Below are 19,305 nucleotides of genomic sequence, written 5' to 3'. Positions count from 1 at the left end.
GCGATGTGCGTGCGCATGTGCGCGTGATGTCCTCATCAATTCTCCCCGACTGTGAAGATTTCGCCACTGGCGAAATAAAACTCCTGAACCGCTCCAGGATGTCAGGATCAAGTCTTTGAAGCTCCTCCTCAATGAGTCACGTGTTGTCTGAAGCTGGGCGTGACTTCCATTTTACCAGGTACTTCTGAAATCCGCTGTCCGATGTTGAAACTATCTGATGGTCCAGGATATCATCTGTTTCCTCTCTGGGTGTGTGAAGGATATGTATGGGAGGCAGAGGCTGGGAAGAAAGGTCAGGAAGAGTAGGTATGAGAGGTAGAGGCTAGGAAAATGGGTCGGAACGAGTAGGTATGGGAGGTAGAAGCTGGGAAGAAAGGTCGGGACGGGTAGGTATAAGACGTAGAGGCTGGAAAAATGGGTCGGGAAGGGTAGGTATGGGAGGTAGAGGCTGAGAAAAAAGGTCAAGAAGAGTAGGTATGAGAGGTAGATGCTGGGAAAATGGGTCGGAAAGGGGCCATGGTTCAAGGGATAAATATGGGGAATTAGGATGGGTGGACGAAGGGCCGGGCAAAGTATCAGTGGTCCCCTGAAAAGTAACTAGATCCTCCACATTGAATGTGAAACTAATTACCATGGAAGGTGGAAGATCTACCTCATACACATTGAGACTTTCGTTTTATAATTTTAAAGGGTCTAGCGTTACGCGCGTGTAACTTACGAACGGCTCCCGGAGGGTATCGCTCGGTCCTGATGCGGACTATCACAGTCTCCAATATTGAATTCTTTGAAACGTTTATGTTAGTTTGCAGAAAATTTGTAATGTTCATTACTAGTAGTGATCTTATGCCTGATTTCTTGATGCCATGAATGAATGTGATACGCAAAAGACTCTGTAGGCTTTGACGCCCTATGGGACAATGACATAAGGACAAGATCAATAGGTTTCCCAGGTTTATAAATAGTAACGACTTCATAAGGACTGAGACCTGTGGACCTATCGACAGAACTATTAAACACAAACTCGGTTGTAGGTATTACGGTGTCCCATGTTCTGGTGTGCTTTATATCCCTCCTAGAGGGAGACTCCGGTAGATCATCAGGAAAGACATCACGTAACTCATTCATTACCGGAATGGCCTCAGTGGGTAACTCTACACTAGCCTTTGGTGCACTCTCTCCAGCCACAAGGCTACACATGTTGTGCCCCTCAAAATAGTGGTCTTGATGTCCCTCATGGGGTGGGTGCACGGGTGCATGCCCATAATTGATTCCTTGACCAACTCCATTCATTGGTCTATCCTTCAGGCCACCTGCCTGAGATTGGACATCTACCCCAATGGTGGGGTTTGTCCTAGCAATGGTCTTTAGTTGGGTAATGCACACATCAAGTTGTTCAAAACATTGGTCCATTTCCAAGCGCTTATCCAAAGACTCGATTTGCTGGGACAACTTATTTAGTGACTCTAGCTGTAGTTCCATGTTTAGTGTAGGGTGCAAACCAAAATTCAGCAATATAGTTGTTAAAATATAACAAAGTTTTTTTTTATTTTTTTTTAAAATTTTTTAAATTTTTATTTTTTAAGAAACAACCTAGTTTCTAAAAACGAAAAAGGAAAGTTTCTAAAAAAACAACCTATTTTCTAAAAACGAAAAAAGGAAAGTTTCTAAAAACAAATTAGGAAAGTTTCTTAAAAAAAACAAATTAGGAAAGTTTCTAAAAAAGCAACCTAGTTTCTAAAAACGAAAAAAAAGGAAAGTTTCTAAAAACAAATTAGGAAAGTTTCTAAAAAAACAAATTAGGAAAGTTTCAAAAAAAAAAAAAAACAAATTAGGAAAGTTTTTTTTGAAAAAACAACCTAGTTTCTAAAAAAAGAAAAAGGAAAGTTTCTAAGGATAGAAAGTAAGTTAGTTTCTAAAAAGAAAAAGGAAAGTAAACTAGTTTCTAAAAAAGAAAAAAGGAAACGAAATTAGTTTTTAAAAACAGATTAAGAAAGTTTCTAAAAAATTAGTTTCTAAAAAACAGAAAAGGAAAGTTTCTAAACCTAGAAATAGAAAGCTATGTTAATTTCTAAAATAATTCAAATAAGGGTATAACAGAAAATTTCAGCAGCTTATGTCAGGGTTTATGGACCTCTAAACAGCCATATATGATGAGAATTGATGCGTAATGGACATAAACAACTAAACCCTAAACATGTAATGCATTCCCCTATAAGAACCCTAAGCTTTGATACCAAATTTGATGTAGGACATGAAATTTAAAGATGATATGCAAGATTTCAGGCTTAGATCATACTAATTCAGAAACAAATAACATAAAAATTCCACATCCCACACAAAAGTCCAAACATTCAATTAAGGAGAATCTATGTGGGTCCAGGCCTACACATGGTAGGCCTAGATCAATAAAATTTATGAACCAAACGATGCTCAAAGATAAGAAATAATCATCCACACATGCATAGTAATCAAACCCTAATCCAAGGGATTTACCAATTTCAATTCAGGAAATCCTAGGGTGAGAATAGGGATAGAATTTGGGGATTTAGGACCATCTAGGGTTACGATTTATGAAAAAACAAATACGAGAGAGTAAATGAGAGGGAACCTTGAACCAAAAGATAACTGTCATGTGCGGACCACGAGTGGGACCTGACGCATGTGTGCTGGTGATCGGCCGCACGTGTATGGGGCCCATGTACCCAAAAATTGTCTCCATGGAGTTGGTCGGCTAGGCTTGGGCTTTAAAACCTCCAAATTTCATGTCGATCCGAGCTACGGCCTGGGCATGGTGCTCCGTCGAAGTTTCAGCCCTCCTGTAGGGCCAGATTCTGCAAATCTATTGAAGAGAGGAAATTTGATGCAATAAGGGACAAATTTGTAGTGCAGATGATTATGGGATTTAGAAAGGATGGATGGTATAAGACGAGTAATAGAGATGACGATGGATGGAGGCGGGATAGATGTGGCTTCGCACCACGGTAGTTAACCCTTCGAAGAAGGGAGGGCTTTGCACCCAATTAGGCTTCACAACTCAGAGAGTAGGAAAACATAGAATTTTTATTAATCTTCAATGAATCAAAAGAACTACAAGGGGTGCCTATTTATAGGAAAACCCTATACCCAAAAACTCGCGCCATGTGCGCAACCTATTACTCGGCGATGAAGTAAACTAAAATAAAAACCAAACAAAGAAATCTAAAGCGTTCATGATGTTCTAAATAATAACAATAAGCAAAACCTAAAATATGAGATCAATTCGACTAGTGGGCTACGATCATGAGATCCCATGGTGGGCTTTTCTTGATTGTCGGGCCCACTCTTTTGAGTCAAAACTTCGTCTCCTAACTGGGAGGCCCTCCCTGAACATCGTCATCGATCTAGATCGATGGTGGGGTCATCCTTCTTCTGGCATACGTGCGTAGGGGGTGGCGTGCGCGCGCGTGTGCGAGTGATGTCCCCATCATTATAGTTGCGTTGGGAGTCAGTGAAGGGTGGGACTGGCAGTGTTGGCATGTAAGTGGTCTTAAATCTCAACGTAAGCGTCTGGTCCTCTGAAAAGGCCGGTTTAAGGTCAGAGTAAAAGAGAAAAGATTGATTTTTGGTAGGAGTTTCATAAAACTTTTGCCAATCTACCATTCAAAAGCCAACTCCAAAATACTAGGGACAGGGTTCAAGGTATCGGTGATATCGGCTGAGGTTTTGTATATTGCATTTTACTGATACAAAAGATGGGTGTATGATTGCAGTCCCACGTGTTGTTTATAACATTGTCAATACATGATGATATATCGTGATATATATGATATCTGCGATATTTCCTGCTATATCTGCAATATTTCCCACGATATCTGACAATGCCATGCAGGACCAAGAGTTCATGATTGGATTTTTTTTCTCTAATTGTGGCAATTAAGCAGGAGTGGTGAATCTATAATTGGGATGCATATTTTTTCCCCTCAATTTATCTCACTCGCAAATTTCCCTCCCTTTGCTACATTGCAATGCTGAAAATGCAATTGATTAAGAAGGGTGTTGGTGATTACATGTACCCTCTTGACACAGGCAAACAGAAAGTTTGTCCTTGATGCTTAATCTAATATTTTGCCAAACATAATAGACAATCTCAATTAGGGTAACTCCATGTGGATATGAGACCGAGGTGTCTGTATATATTTTTCTCTAGTTTTTGGGGAATTATTTGTTTTATTGCTTGTATTTTATGACATTTGAATGATATGAGCTCATTTTACGGATATTATTGCATCAATTATGGATGGCAACGCATAGTTTTGTTCCCTAAACAATGGAAAAGTGTCGTTTATAGTGTTTCAATGTTTTGATTTCTAAGTGTGTGATCATGTGTGTTTTAACATCTTCTAAAGTTCCACTGAAAAATTCCACCATTTTTCTGAAATTTCCCCAATCTTTCCCTCAGACTGATACATTATGCGATATTTCCTGATGTTTCCCACGATATTTCGTATCCTATGGGTGTGTCCGATACATGGTGTGATATCGATACAAAAATCATTGACTAGGAGAAAGGCGAAGATGATGATGGTGGTGGTGATGATGTGATGAATGGTGATCTATTTGTACTTCATGAAGATCATACCGATTTGTATGGGCACCATAATCTATAAAGAACGGGAGACGTAATGAAGATGGACCTTTTGCTTTATTTTTAGTTAGTGTATGCACTTTGTCTGGTGGCGACACGCCAGCTGGTATGAAGCCCAGGTAAAGGGGGTCTGATTTCAGCTTGGCAGCCGGTCTTTAAACCTTTTCCAAGAAAATCATATGAGTTCTATTTTGAATCTTGAGATTGGTGAACCAAGATTGATAAGGCTGTTCCTGAAATCGATGAGACAAGGCTATGATGATGAGAAAATTGATACTCTGATTATTTTTCCAATGCTCATTCAGCTATATTCATTCAACGTAAAAAAGTCTGAAAGCTTCCTTTATATCCTTGAACTGAAAGTACCATATCCATATGTTGTTTCTGGAATCATGTTTGCTGTGGAAAATAGTTATTTATTTATTTATTACCACACCCTTATCAATCTGATTATATTGATATTGTGCGTGTTCTAACATGATGACTGTAGGGTCTCCTGTGTGTCTATTATATGAACAACGGGAGAGAATTTTTCGTACTTCCACATTTGATGTATTCTATTATGAAGTTCAGGCCTTCTGGGGCAACTGTAACTTGCTGTTCTACGATGTAGCTGTTGAAGATAGAGAAAGGATGCAGTGATTTTACCTTGTTTCGTTTGGAGTGGATGCATTTTTTCCATGTCCATACACCCATCCAATTTCCATAAAATTTGTTCTAAAGTGTTTCTTTGTGCCTTTCTTTTTGTTAAACAAATCTTGCGACGTGTTGTTTTTCTTGTTGCACTATTAGTGCAACTCAGATATAAAGGGATGGTATAATTTGTTTAACCACATACTCAATGAGCCATGGGCCTCTGGCAATGAGGGCAGAGGAACCTTGTCAGAGTTACTGAGATAGCTTGACCAGATAATTCATGCTTCAAGATGGTCTCTAAGCTACCTGCTTCAGGTTGCATGCTCATGTTGTTAGATTTTTTTTCGCTTTCTGTTCTATGTAGAGCTGTTTAGGAATATTTGGACTCCTTAAAATGATGTTTCTTTCTAAATGCCGAGTGAATATAACATAATCTGTTTTTTGGTTTTTTGCTTTTCTACTTCTTTTCTTTTCGATTAAAATTTGTTTTATGATCTTCGACCTATTAGTTTGCAAACATTCATGCTTGTGTTGCAGTTCAATCCTTTATTTGGGTGATGCTAATATTTAGAAATTGAGAGAGAGCCTCAACTAGACTTTTTTTTTTTTTTGAAGGAAACAGGAGAAAGAGAAGGGAAGTATTATGCCATAAATGTCCCACTTAAGGATGGAATAGATGACACTAGTTTTACTCGGCTTTTTAAAACAGTGAGTTGTGAATTGTACATCTGAATTTGATGTCTGTACCTTGTCATGATGTACCATACTCTATTGTGTTGATGGTAGACTTGTCTTACAGTATTTCATCTGTGTAGATTATTGCCAAGGTTGTCGAAACGTATCTTCCAGGTGCTATTGTTCTTCAATGTGGGGCTGATTCACTTGCAGGGGATCGCTTGGGCTGCTTCAACCTCTCCATTGATGGTGCTGGTCTCCTTGTAATTGAATCTCTCTTATTGTTATTGTTTCTTTCAGGATGCCTTGAGAGCATGAAATATGCTTAAATATTGTGTTGGGAGGTGTTGAATTGGTATTGTACTAGTCAATATTATCTGTACTTTGATCGATATGTTTACTCAGCATTTCACTTTTTACATCTCGAACAGGTCATGCTGAATGTGTCAGATTTGTGAAGAAATTTAATTTGCCCCTATTGGTAAATTGTGATACAAATATTTCTGTGCCTTTCATGAAGTTTTATTTTATAATGCGTGGGCTGAGAGTTTAATACCGTACTGTTTGAGTTTCCAGTGTGTATAAGTGGGTCACCTTGGATGGCCCATGCTCCAAAAATTTCCCAGATCGGAAGATTCTAAAGTCCTACCTATGAAATATTTGAGCTTTAATAGAGTTGAATGTGAGCTGTTGCTGTATTTTCTTTCTTAACAGTCTTGGCACCTATTAAGGGTATTTTTGGTGCGTGGGCTTGGATACATATATTCAACAGTTTTGGTTGATGAACCCTGGGCCCTCGACAGTTCAGATTACTGAACTATGGCGCTCACCTCTACGAACTAAAAACACTAGCAATACTGTGGAAACTTTCAGCCCTATCATTGTATGATAACACCTCATTTGTCAATGTCAACCATCGAGCATACTAAGTATATCTCTGCCTTGCAGGTTACTGGAGGTGGAGGATACACGAAAGAGAATGTAGCTCGTTGCTGGACTGTTGAAACTGGAGTTCTTTTAGATACAGAGCTTCCAAATGGTATGTTAACAAATCTTTAAGACATTTTTTTTGAAGCTGTGTTTGTTACTTTATTAATCTCCAAAGTAGCTTGATGTGTGTAGAGTGATAGTCTACTGAATTTGTATGTAGAAGCATTGTGATTGGTTCTGATTACCCGCATCAAAGGGTTTAATGTAAAGCTCTTTTAGCAAATATGTTCAAAACATTTGAAGTAGTGCTATCTCAGATGAGCAGCTTCTCTTGAGAGGCTGGTCTTAGAAGGAGAGGCCGCTCTTAGAAGGCAAAGTTAAGGCAGTAGTGGACAAACTGGGGAGGGAAAAGGCTCCAGGACCAGATGGTTTTCCGTTGGCATTCTTCTAAGTTTTCTGCGGATTAGTGAAGGCGATGTTGTGGCTTTTATTCAGGAGTTTTTCGATAGTAGTAGACTCGGTGGAGTTTGGAGTATCGTTCATCGCATTGATTCCCAACAAGGAGGGCGCAGACAGTTTAAGGAATTTCAGACCGAAAAGTTTTATAGGGGTACCATACTAAGTGCTAGCCGCAGTGTTACCCACGTCGTTTAGAGCAGCTCTTAGAAAGGTCATATCTAAGGTTCAAGGTGCCTTTGTAGGGGGATCGGATTAGGTGAAACCCCAGATCCATCGAGGTGGGTGGGACCCCTAATTGTGGGGTCCACTGTGATGTATGTGACTACATCCATGCTGCCGATCCGTATTGGAAGCTCATTTTAGGGCATGATTCAAAAAATGAAGCAGTTTCGAATCCCAGATGGACCATAGTACAGGAAACAATGGTGATTGACCATTAAATACTTCTTGTGGGCCATAAAAACTTTGGATCAATATGATATTTGTGTGGTCTCTTCATCTAGGTGTTTGTGACCTTATCAACAAGTTGGATGGAAAATAAACATTCCGGTGGAATCCATGAAGTTTTTAATGGTGGGGATTCAATCACTATTGTTTCTTGTGGTGTGGTCCACCTAAGATTTGAGTCGGTTTCATTTTTGGGATCATGCCCTAAAACGAGCTTTTAAAATAGTTGGACTGTGTGGATTTAAGGCACACACATCATTGTGAGCCCCACAGTTAGGGGTCCCAACCACCTTGGTGGATCTGAGGTCTCACCTAATCCCCTCCCTTTGTAGGTTAGACAAATATTGGATGGTGCATTGGTTGCCCACAAGTGTATTGATTCCAGGCACAAGGAAGGTAAAAGCGGAGTCGTGTGCAAGCTAGATTTGGAAAAGGCGTATGATTACGTCGAGTGGGGATTTATAGACTACATGCTGGAATGAATTAGATGCGGGAATAGATGGTGAAGATGGATTCAAGTTTGCATTAGATCAACAAAGTTCTTGATCTTGGTCAATGGGTCACAGAAAGGTTTCTTCAAATCAACTAAACTACTAGAGGTCTCAGGCAATTTTGTTAAAATCTGTCAAAATCGTTATTGTATTGCAAATCATAATAGGTTTGAATCGTATTGAATAGCAAATCGTATTGTAAATCTTAAGATTTTGAAAAAAAATATTTTTCTTAAAAAATTTAAAAAATATGAAAAATATAAATAAATTAGTAAAAAATTAAAACTCATCAATCATCCTTTTGCAATCAATATGCACCAAGCAATACCTTGGCATGAAGTGTTAAAGGATTCTTTTCTTTCCTTTATTTTGTCTTTTAAGAAATTTCCCCTAAAAAACACACAAGGATCCTTTAATAATTTATGTTATTGTCACCTTTCTTGAATGTAGAATCACGTTGGAAAAGCAACATTTAATACTATAGACCGACGAAAAAAGATATTTTGATTTCTAAGCATCATTTCACAATACATATAAGTCAACTTGATTGTAACCATCCATAAAAACATTCTAGATAAGTTAGACATCAATTTGGTGTTTTGACCAGTTACGAAGGAAGAAATCATAAAAAAAAGTCCATGATTTAACATTAAAGAGATATCATTTAATCTCTTATAAAGAACAAGTAAAATAATTTACCAAATGATTCTTAAAGCCCCCACCAATTTGCAAACATAAAATGAGATCCAAGTGAAGCTTAAAATAGAAGAGAACAAGTATAATTTAAATTGTAAATCGGGATTTGAATTGTAAAAATCGCAGGATTCATAAAAAAGGAATGCAAGGTGGGATTCAAATCGTTTTGCTTAAGATTCGATTCAAATTATATATCGTAGATCATAGATTGTAGGATTTGACAACACAAGTCTTAGGTACAGGATTTGTTATCGCCTTTTATTGTTCGTTATGGTGGAAGAGGCTCTAAGAAGAATGTTGGAGAGTGGTTACAGTGGGCCTAATAAGTGGGTTCAAGGTGGACAAGGGAGATTTACAAGCATCTCATCTTCAGTTTGTGGATGACACCTTGTTTTGTGACTTAGAGGTGTCCTAAGTGGACAATCTCCGGGAAATCCTTTCTTGCTTCGAAGTAGTTTTGGGTTTAAAGGTGAATGCTCATAAATGTGAAATGCTGGGTATACGGCGGCTTCTGGCTAATGGGAAGGATCCGCCCAGGTGTAAGCACCTTCAATCTAAGCATGAGAACTTCAACAAATAGAAGAGAACAATTCCAGAAATTTGATTCAATTCAAAGGTGCCTTCCTACTCTTCCTAGGCCCTTATATTAGCTTTTGAAATTGTACATACAAGGAAAACACATAATGTCATTGGTAACCAATGACTTATTACAAATATGGAAAAGAGATAAGAATGCATTAAGAATGTTTGACTAATGGATTATTTATAGCTAGCTGATTGATTTTGCTAGCTAATCACCTAAATAAGCTAGCTACCTAAATAGGAGGCTTGAGCCACCTTATTGATGGGCTGGGTTTAATGGGCTTGGCCCATGGGTCGTGGGCCCAGATCAACCGGCATCAGTCCTCCCCCCCTCGAAAGAACTCGACTTCGGCAAGTAAATGGCTTGATATTGCTCATAGAGGTCAGGATTCAGACGCTATAAGTATGCGGCTGTGATGCATGTAGCATCAAAGAGAGGTCGTCCTTGCCAACGAACAAGAAACTTCTGATAACCACCTCAGAGTGTGAAGACGATTTGGTCATCGAGAACATCAATGATCATGTTTGTAAGTGGCAAAACGGTCGGAAGTGTGATGGCTTCTTCTTCGATACCATCGTCAGTATGGTGCCCATGATAAATTGAAAGATCTTCTACATTGAAAGTAGGATTGATAGGTAAATCTGGTGGGAGATATAAAACATAAGCATTGATATCTTCTTTATGATTACGAACGGTCCCGCATTGTGAGGATGGAGCTTCTTCGAGGTTTCGGGAGGTAACCGTTTAGGACGAATATGGGCCATAACCATGTCGCCTTTTGCGAATTCAACAAAGCAACGACGTATATTTGCATGTTGCTTATAACTTTCATTATTTGCGGTAATATTGCATCGAACTTCGTCATGCACTTGCTGCATATAATGGATGAAGTCATTAGCTTCTTTGCTTGGTCTCGACTTTACGGTAGAGAAACCAAATTGACTGGAAGATGTGGTCATATACCAGTTACTGCTTCAAAAGGTGACATCCTTATGGACCCATTGACTGAGTTATTTTAAGCAAATTCAACCATGTGTATTACTAGGTCGCATAGCATAGTAACTTGCTCAATTTACAGTTGACCACTTCTGTTTGACCATCGGTTTGAGGGTTGTAGGCATTAGAGAAATGAAGCTTGGTTTTCGTTGCCACCCAGAGAGTTTTCTAGAAATAACTCATGAACTTAGTATCATTATTAGACATAATTGCCTTTGGAAGCCCATGAAGACGAACCTCTCTAAAGAATGATTAAGAAATCTGGAGAGCGTCTACTGTATTTGAGCATGGTATGAAATGCACAATCTTTGAAAATCGATCAACCACCATAAATAATAAATTAACTTTCTGAGCAGTCTTTGACAAACCTAGGATGAAGCCCATGCTGAGATCTTTCCACGGAGCATGTGGGATTGACACTGGTTGATACAATTCACGAATTTTCTTTTGACCCTTAGCCAACTGGCAAAACCCACATAATTGGTAGATCTTTGCGACATCTGATTTTGACGAGGCTAGAAGTATCTATCTCCATCGAGGGATAGGTTCTTATTGTGGCCCAAGTGACCACTACACCCACCGTTGTGTAACTTCCTCACAACATACTTGCCAATGGATGTATTGGGTAGACAAAGTTGTGTTTCTCGGAACAAGTAGCTATCATGAATGTTGAAATGTGGGTGTCTTGCAAGCTCTCCACTAAGAATGCCTGTCTAAATGCGTTTGAAATTCTTGTCATCAACATACTCACTCGTATCTCTTCGAATTTCGGAACAATGGCTGCCATCGATGACAATAGATGCGCGCGATGACTTAATGCATCAACAACCTAATTGTCCTTGCTAGCTTTGTGACGAATTACAAAAGAAAACTCCTGAATGTAAGCGCTCCACTTGACACAACAAGCACTTATCTTCCGTTGAGAGTTTAGGTACTTGAGTGCTTCATGATCAGAATATAGGACAGACTCCTTGCCAACCAAATAGTGACGCCAATGCTGTAAAGTTTGAACAACAACATAAAACTCCAAGTCATAAGTGGAGTATCACTGCTTCGCATCAACGAACTTTTCGCTGAAGAAAGTTATTGGATGGTCCTCCTAACTGAGAAAAAACCGATGCTGATGTTAGAAGCATCACAACTCACCTCAAATACCGTCTCAAAGTTTGGAAGGTGCAAAACTAGAGCTTCGATCATCTTACGTTTGATCCTATCAAACGCTTTTGTTGTTGCACTTGTCCATCGAAACTCTTTTTGTTTCACGCAATCAATAATCGGAGCCATGATGTTGTTGAAGTTTTACACAAAATGTTTGTAAAATGTGGTGAGGCCATGGAAATTGCAAACTTCAAAGATAGTGGTAGGTGTCGGCTAATCAACAAGGGTTTCACCTTGGCGGGGTCCACCTCTACACCTTGTGATGAGACAATGTATCCTAAGAAGACTACTGATGTATTCATGAAGGTACACTTTTTAAAGTTGATGTAAAAGCGCTTGCCATGAAGGACTCTAAAGATACAACTTGGGTGATTAAGGTGCTCCTTCTTAACTTAATGTAGATAGCCAATAAAAGGGTGCAACAACTGGGTCATGACGCGCATGAAAGTGCTAGCCATGTTTGTGAGACCGAATGACATAATTAGCCACTCATAGAGGTCGCCCTTCGTTTTAATTGCCGTCTTCCATTCGTCACCAGGTTGGATGCGAATCTGTTGGTATCCTGATGCAGGACAATTAACCACTTGCTCTAAAAGCTCGAAGTGTTAGAGCATGGTGAATCAATCCTTTTATCTCATAGCCTAGGCCCCACATCTCATGGGTTAGGACCTTGGCCGAACCCCCCTCGTGGGCCCCAAATCACATGGGTACCGCCTCACACGAGCCATCCGAATCACACGGGTCCGGCCCGCCTCTCATGAGCCACCCGCCTCACACGGGCCGCCCACCCAGAGTGTCCCGGCATCCCACAAGCTACCCCACTCGAGCCTGGTGTGAAAATGCCCTTGCATTATATCCACTACGAAGATCAATCTTGGAGAAGACGTTAGTACTTGGCATCAAGTCCAACATATCATAGAGCTGAGGAATGGGGAAACAATAGTTCATTGTGATTTTATTAATAGCTCGACTGTCTATACACATGCGCCAACTTCCATACTTCTTGGGAGTAAGGAGGGCTGGCACCGCACATGGGCTTAGGCTCTCTTAGGTGTAGCCCTTTTTAAGAAAATGGCAACTTGACGCTTCAAGTCGGCGTGTTGGCGGGACTCATCCGGTATGCTGGTTAGTTGGGCAAGGATGCTCTGGGAACCAAATCTATAGTGTGCTGAATATCTCGTAGCGGAGGCAACTCCTTAGGTAGATCATCGGGGACCAAATCTTGGAAATCATGCAGTATAAATTTGACTTCATCATGAATAGGCCCATCTTGGTCAATAACAGGCTTCTGCACCTATTTTGTGATTAGAGTGAATATTACGCATTTCTCCTTGCTCTCTTATTCAAACTTCCGTAGGGTGAGAACATGGGAGTTTGAAAGAGCAATCAATGTCGACAATGAGGGCATAAATGAAGGAAGAGCTGTAGGTTGCAACGATCAAAGAAGGATACAATGACCTTGCTAGAGGAAAGTATGCGTGTTAGCTTCACCATCGCTTTGTGCCTCTTGATCAAAGAGCCAAGGTCAACCAAGAAGGATGTGGGTGACATTCATCGGAATTATGTCACATCAAATATCATTCTCATATATCTTGATTTTAAATGATACCAAACACCTTTGAATCACGGGGATGGTAGTGTCGTCGACCCACACAAACCTTATATGGTTATGGATGCCTTTCAGTCGGCAACTTAAACTTATCAATCATCTCTTGAGATACGATGTTCATTGCACTGCCGCAATCGATGACCATGTTACGTAACCCGCCCCAAGATTTTACCTGTGTATGGAAAACAATGGTTTGTTGCCAGTCTTCCTCTTCCTCGGTGGTGGTAAGCAGGCGGCGTATGATAAGAGTAGGGCCTTCATCCCCAGCTTCAACCGTAGTTTCAGCATGAAGGTCCTTTAGCTGCGATGCAAGTTCTACGTAGGGTTGTTTTATCTCGATGTGCTCATTGTAATACTCATGACCGTCCGGGTAGTAGGGGTCTTCCTACAATGGAGGTTCCTGGCTCGCGGGCACTCATTAAAAAAGTGCCATATCTATCCACAACGGCCATAGTCAACACCTCACCCTTCTCTTCTGAGGGAAGGATTAAAATTAAGACCTTGCCCCTAGTGTTGTCCTTGCGCCGTTGGTTGCTTTTGGTATGAATTATGTGGCAGAAGGTGTTGTAAAGGTTGAGGTTGCCTTATAAGAGAAGTCTGCATCTGTGGGTGTGGCTGAAAAGGGTGGGGAGGTGGTCGGTAGCCTTGTGGTGGAGTTCAATTGAGATGTGTATTTGAACCCTTTCTCACAAAAGGTTCCCCAACTGGAGAACCAAAGCGTCGGAGAGCTACTGCAGCTGTTGTTCAACTCGTCGAGCGTTCCGACAAACATCATTAACCGACTCAAAATCATACATGACCATCTCACGTTGGATCTCTTGGCATAACCCTGCCCGATAGCTATTAGCTGTTATTCGGTCTTTCTCTGCAAGCTTGCAATGGACATAAAGCTCATCGAACTTTTAGGTGTAGTCATCCACCGGTAAAGTTCCCTGCTTGAGTGCAAGGACCCCTTGGAGAAGAGTATCCATGTAATCGGAAGGCAATTATTTACTTTCTAGCTTCTCCCTTATGTCAGCCCACCTGGTGATAGCAGGACGACCCATGATGAGATTGTTGTCGTCAATGCTTTGCCACCAGATTCTTGCTGGGCCCTTCAGATTGACAAAGGCCACTCGCTAGACATCGTCCATGTCATACCATGCAAAATAATCTTCAAGCATTATAATTTATAATCCAGTTGACAAAAGCTTGCACATCAAGACGACCCATGAAGTCTAGAACTTCAACTTGTACTTTCTTGGTGATATTGTCTTTTTTGGGTGTCTCTATCGAGGCGTCATGTGCTCGTTCTACAAAGAGCCATTGTATGAAGTCATAAACAGACTCTCAAGGACTAGTGCAATTGTCTCGTTGTTGATCGGAAAGCCTCCCTCGTTTGTGACCACTATGGGTAGGCATCGTATAAGGGGTTGACACCGGTAAAGTAATGGACAGAATATACGGCAGTTTTTTTTTTTTTTGTTTTTTGTTTTGTTTTGTTTTTGTTTTTGTTTTTGTTTTGTTTTTGTTTTTTGTTTTTTTAAAAATAATTTTAAGAACAGAATATTGTTAATGAACTGAGATTCTAGGCTTTAATGGATTGAAATAAGGCTGGATTTAGAATAGAATATGGCTGATTTTTTTGGGCTTTTAATGGGCTGGAATGAGGCTAATTTTAGGGGGTTTTATGGGTTGGAATGGGGTTGATGTTGGGGTTTTAATGGACTGGAATATGTATTATGTTGGGGTTTTAATATGTTTGAATGGGTTGGAACTTGGAAGGGAGATAATTTTGGGGGGTTTAATGGGCTGGAATAGGGCTGATTTTGAGGTTTAATGGGTTGGTACATGGCTAATTTTTGGGGATTTTAATGGGCTGGAACGTGGCTGATTTTTTGGGGTTTTAATGGGCTGGAGTGGGGCTGATTTTGAGAGCATAAATGGGCTGGAATAGGGCTGATTTTGAGGTTTTAATAGGTTGGAAAATGGCTGATTTTGGGGGGTTTTAATGGGTTGGGATGCGACTGATTTTTTGGGGTTTTATGGGTTGGGATGGGGCTAATTTTAAGGGTTTTAATGGGCTAGAATATAGAGGTAGAGGGCTGCCAAAATTTTTACACTCCCTGTCAATTGGACTTTTGGGCTTTGTCAAAAGAAAATAAAAAAAGGTGAATGGGGTAGGAGGATGGATGTAATGAAGAAAATAAAAGAAAAGATGCAGAATTTTATGATTAAAAAACTTGGAAACAATAATAACGAGATTGTTGTTGATCCAGGACTTCAACCTAGTTGTTGGAACCTACTCTGATACCAAACTGGCGCAACCGATTGATGGGAAGGATCCGCCCAATCTAAGCACGAGAACTCAAACAAATAGAAGAGAACAATTCCAGAAATTTAATTCAATTCAATGGTGCCTTCCTACTACTCATCCCAGGCCTGTATATAAGCTTTTGAAACATACATATAAGGAAAACACATACTGTCATTGACAACAAATATGATGTAGGATGGATGGTCTAACTTAGAATGACGTGCTGAAATTAAATAACGGATTAATTAAAGCAATCAAAACACATTAAAACTACTCTATCACAAAGTTAAGGAATCCAAGTAACAAGACATGTTCCAATTCAAAGCCGTTAATAATCCCGCAATGCCAATCTAACAAAATATGAGTCGATTAGGACTTATGGAAGGTAGAACTTGTATCTTGCATAGGGATTATTCCTAATTCAAAGGAACTCACTTGGTTATAGGGCTTTGGCTAAACTAGGTTTAGGGTTTTAGATTTTGGGAATTGGGGATTTAGGTTTAGGAATTGAGGATCTAGGGTTGTGAGAATTAGGTTTTTGAGGTTTAGGATTGACAGTAAAGGATAAGGAATAGAGAGGAATGACGGGGATGTAGCAAGAGGGCCACAGAACAAGGGGGTTGTTCATACAGACAACCGTACACGTGTCTATACGGACATGGGCTTGGGTAGGTTTAGTTGGGGTTGTATGGGTTAGGGCTTGATTGGGTTGAGGTTTGGATGGATTAGGGCTTGATCGGGGTGTGGTTTTGAGGAAGACAAAAGGAAAATAAAAGAAGAGAGAAATATATATATATATATATATATATATATATAATATATATATATATATATATATATATATATATATAGAGAGAGAGAGAGAGAGAGAGAGAGAGAGAGAGAGAGAGAGAGAGAGAGAGAGAGTACCTTGAAAGAAGAGAACAAGAGAGAGAATTGGAATCACTCCATGGCTTCACACCAACTCTAATCACAGGAGGTTTTTTGTTGCTCAAAAGCAAAAGAGAGAGAGAAATTTCATTCAATGCTTAATAATGCTCCAAGGTTACGCACACCCCTTTATAAACTAATTGGGGTATTTTTACAAAAACACCCTTATGATTCTAAAATATCCAAATTATTCCCTGAATCAACTAAAACAGAAAAAACTCACAAAATAAATAAAATAACTAAGGAAATAACCAACCTAATGTCTCATGATGTCTATGGCCAATATGGCCCAATGATCAACTGTCCGGATGATCCAATTCTCAAAATCCAACGGTCCGATGAAAGCGTCCACTCAATCCAACGGTCTAGATGCATCCAGTAAGCTCTTATATGCACCCCACATGCCTCTTCCCAGTATGGGGTCTTTGAAGATGCATGTGCATGCATGTGAACATGCATGTGGGGTCTTTCAATATGGCTACGTACTCTATCCAGGCCCCATATAATTAGGGGTGCACACGGTTCGGTTTGGTCCGGTTTTGGGGTGAAACCGGAACCGAACCGTTCCTAACGGTTCTAGGAAATTTGGAACCGGAACCGAACCGTTGGCACCCTAGAACCGAACCGGAACCGAACCGTTAAAACCGGTTCGGTTCCGAATCGGTTCCACGGTTCTTGGCTTTTTATAATCCAACCCAATTGCAAGCCCATGTCCATCCATGTTGTGGTCCATTTGATGAATGGTTTAGATGTTGTATAAGGTGTTCAAAAATACATTTATGAAAATAATTATTCTAGAAAAAATAATTATAAGATATGCAAAAATACATCGGTTCGGTTCAAGGTTCGGTTCCACGGTTCGGTTCTACAGATCGGATCCACGGTTTGGTTCTACGGATCGGTTCACGGTTCGGTTCGGTTCTACATACCCCCAAACCGAGAACCGAACCGTTGTCACCGGTTCTTTGATTTTTGGAACCGGAACCGGAACCGGTGCACTCTAGAACCGGACCAAATCGGACCGTTTGGTCGGTTCCGGTCCGGTTCTACGGTTCTACCGGTTAAATGTGCACCCCTACATATAATGATCATCCAACCATAGAGATGCTGGAATTGGAGCTAAAGCTCTCCTTATCCTCTGGTATCCTTTGAATGGTGCTCAGATATCCCCTTCACAATAACTTGTTGCAAATATGGAAAAGAGATAATAATGCATTAAAAATGTTGACTAATGGATTATTCATAGCTAGTTGATTGATTTTGCTAGCTAATTATCTAAATAAGCTAGCTACCTATATAGGAGGCTTGGGCCTCCTTATTGATGGGCCGATTATTGGGCTTGGGCTTAATGGGCCGACCCTTGGGTTGTGGACCCAGATCAACCCGGATCGGTATAGGTTTACCCAAGGAGGTCAAGAATCTAGCAGGGGTATTTGGATGCAACTCTTGGTTGTTTTCATCCACGTATTTGGGGCTGCCGCCATACATAGGGAAACCCGCCAAGCATCTATGCAATCAAGTAATTGAGAAGTTTGAAAGAAAAGTGTCATCTTCGAAGCGTCGACACTTGTCCTTGGGGGATTGGATAACTCTAATTAAAGCGGCTCTTCTGAATTGCCCACTATATTTCTCATCTCTGTGTAAATTCCCTTTGGGAGTTCTAAAGAAACTGGAAAGATTGAGGAGTAATTTCCTATGGCAAGGAGCAGAGGAGTAAATTCCATCTCATGAAGTGGAATGATGTGTGCAATTCGACAAAGGAAGGGGCGACGGGTATATGGAAGTTGGAAATTATGAACTAGATGCTTATCAGAAAATGACTTTGGAGGTTTGGCTTGGAAGAGGACAGCTTGTAGAGGGAAGTAATAGTAGAAAATATGGGTTTGAGGAATTGGGCTGGTGGACAAAAAAGTGATCTTCGTATAGGGCTATGGGGTTGTGGAAGGCGATTGTGGGCATGGAAGGGAGATTTAAAGAAGTGGAGGGCTTTTTAGTGAGAGATGGAAGAATGGTAAGATTTTGGGTAGATGTATGGTTGGGAAGTAGGAGATTGCTAAACGATTTCCCAAGGCTAGCTTCTGTGTCCCGAACCTGGAAATACCTATAGCTCAGTGCTTTTCGTATAAAGGTCTGAATGGAGTGTAGATGCCTCTGTGTAGAAGGAACTAGGGGACTATTGTCACTTTTCCCTCTATGCAACTAGGTATCTATTTCATTGTCCGCCTATTAAAGCATCCAAATTGGTTCAGATTATCTGTATCAAAGGCTTGTTTGGCAAGCTCTATTTTGGCCAAGGTGGTGGTTAATACACTTGAAATTGCCCAGGTGACCAAGCCCATCGCACACCTAGGCGAATCTCCTTGACAACACTAATTGGGATTTGGGAGTTTGATTTAAAAAAAAAAATCATTTTTTGTTCTTTGTTTCTTGTTTGTTTGTTTGTTTGTTTGTTTTTTTTTTTTTTTTTTTTTTTAATTTATTTATTTATAAAAAAATTATTTCTTGGCTTAGCATTTTTTAAATTTATTTATAAAAAAATTATTTCTTGGCTTAGCAATTCCTTAGGTTTTATAAAAGATAAGTTTGGTTTTGCACTTAATGATTGGTCATACATTAACTAGAAATTCCATTCCCTAGCTTATCCTCAAAAAAACTTGCGTGCCTTTTAACTAGGGAAGGAAAACTTGGGGAAATAAAACAAAATTTTAGACTTTTCCCAAGAATAAACAAATATGCCAGCTGTAACGACCAAACAAATAAACTTTAATCGTTCCC

General features: G+C 40.0%; 1 protein-coding gene across 2 annotated transcripts in view; it reads left to right on the top strand.

Annotated features, from left to right (window-relative positions):
* LOC131251245 (histone deacetylase 9) overlaps nucleotides 1-19,305 on the top strand; it is an 81,786-nt gene that overhangs the window by 45,742 nt on the left and 16,739 nt on the right. For both annotated transcript variants that reach the window (XR_009173686.1, XM_058251861.1), the window contains exons 7-10: nucleotides 5,876-5,968; nucleotides 6,076-6,184; nucleotides 6,367-6,416; nucleotides 6,884-6,974. Coding sequence is in view for 1 of the 2 variants with exons in the window: in XM_058251861.1 (XP_058107844.1) it covers nucleotides 5,876-5,968; nucleotides 6,076-6,184; nucleotides 6,367-6,416; nucleotides 6,884-6,974 (343 nt within the window). In the remaining variant the exon portion in view is untranslated. The remainder of the gene's footprint in view (nucleotides 1-5,875; nucleotides 5,969-6,075; nucleotides 6,185-6,366; nucleotides 6,417-6,883; nucleotides 6,975-19,305) is intronic.

The sequence above is a fragment of the Magnolia sinica genome, chromosome 1 (assembly GCF_029962835.1).
Source record: "Magnolia sinica isolate HGM2019 chromosome 1, MsV1, whole genome shotgun sequence".
In the NCBI taxonomy this organism is placed as follows: Eukaryota; Viridiplantae; Streptophyta; class Magnoliopsida; order Magnoliales; family Magnoliaceae; genus Magnolia; species Magnolia sinica.
This window is presented reverse-complemented; position numbering and strand designations above follow the sequence as displayed.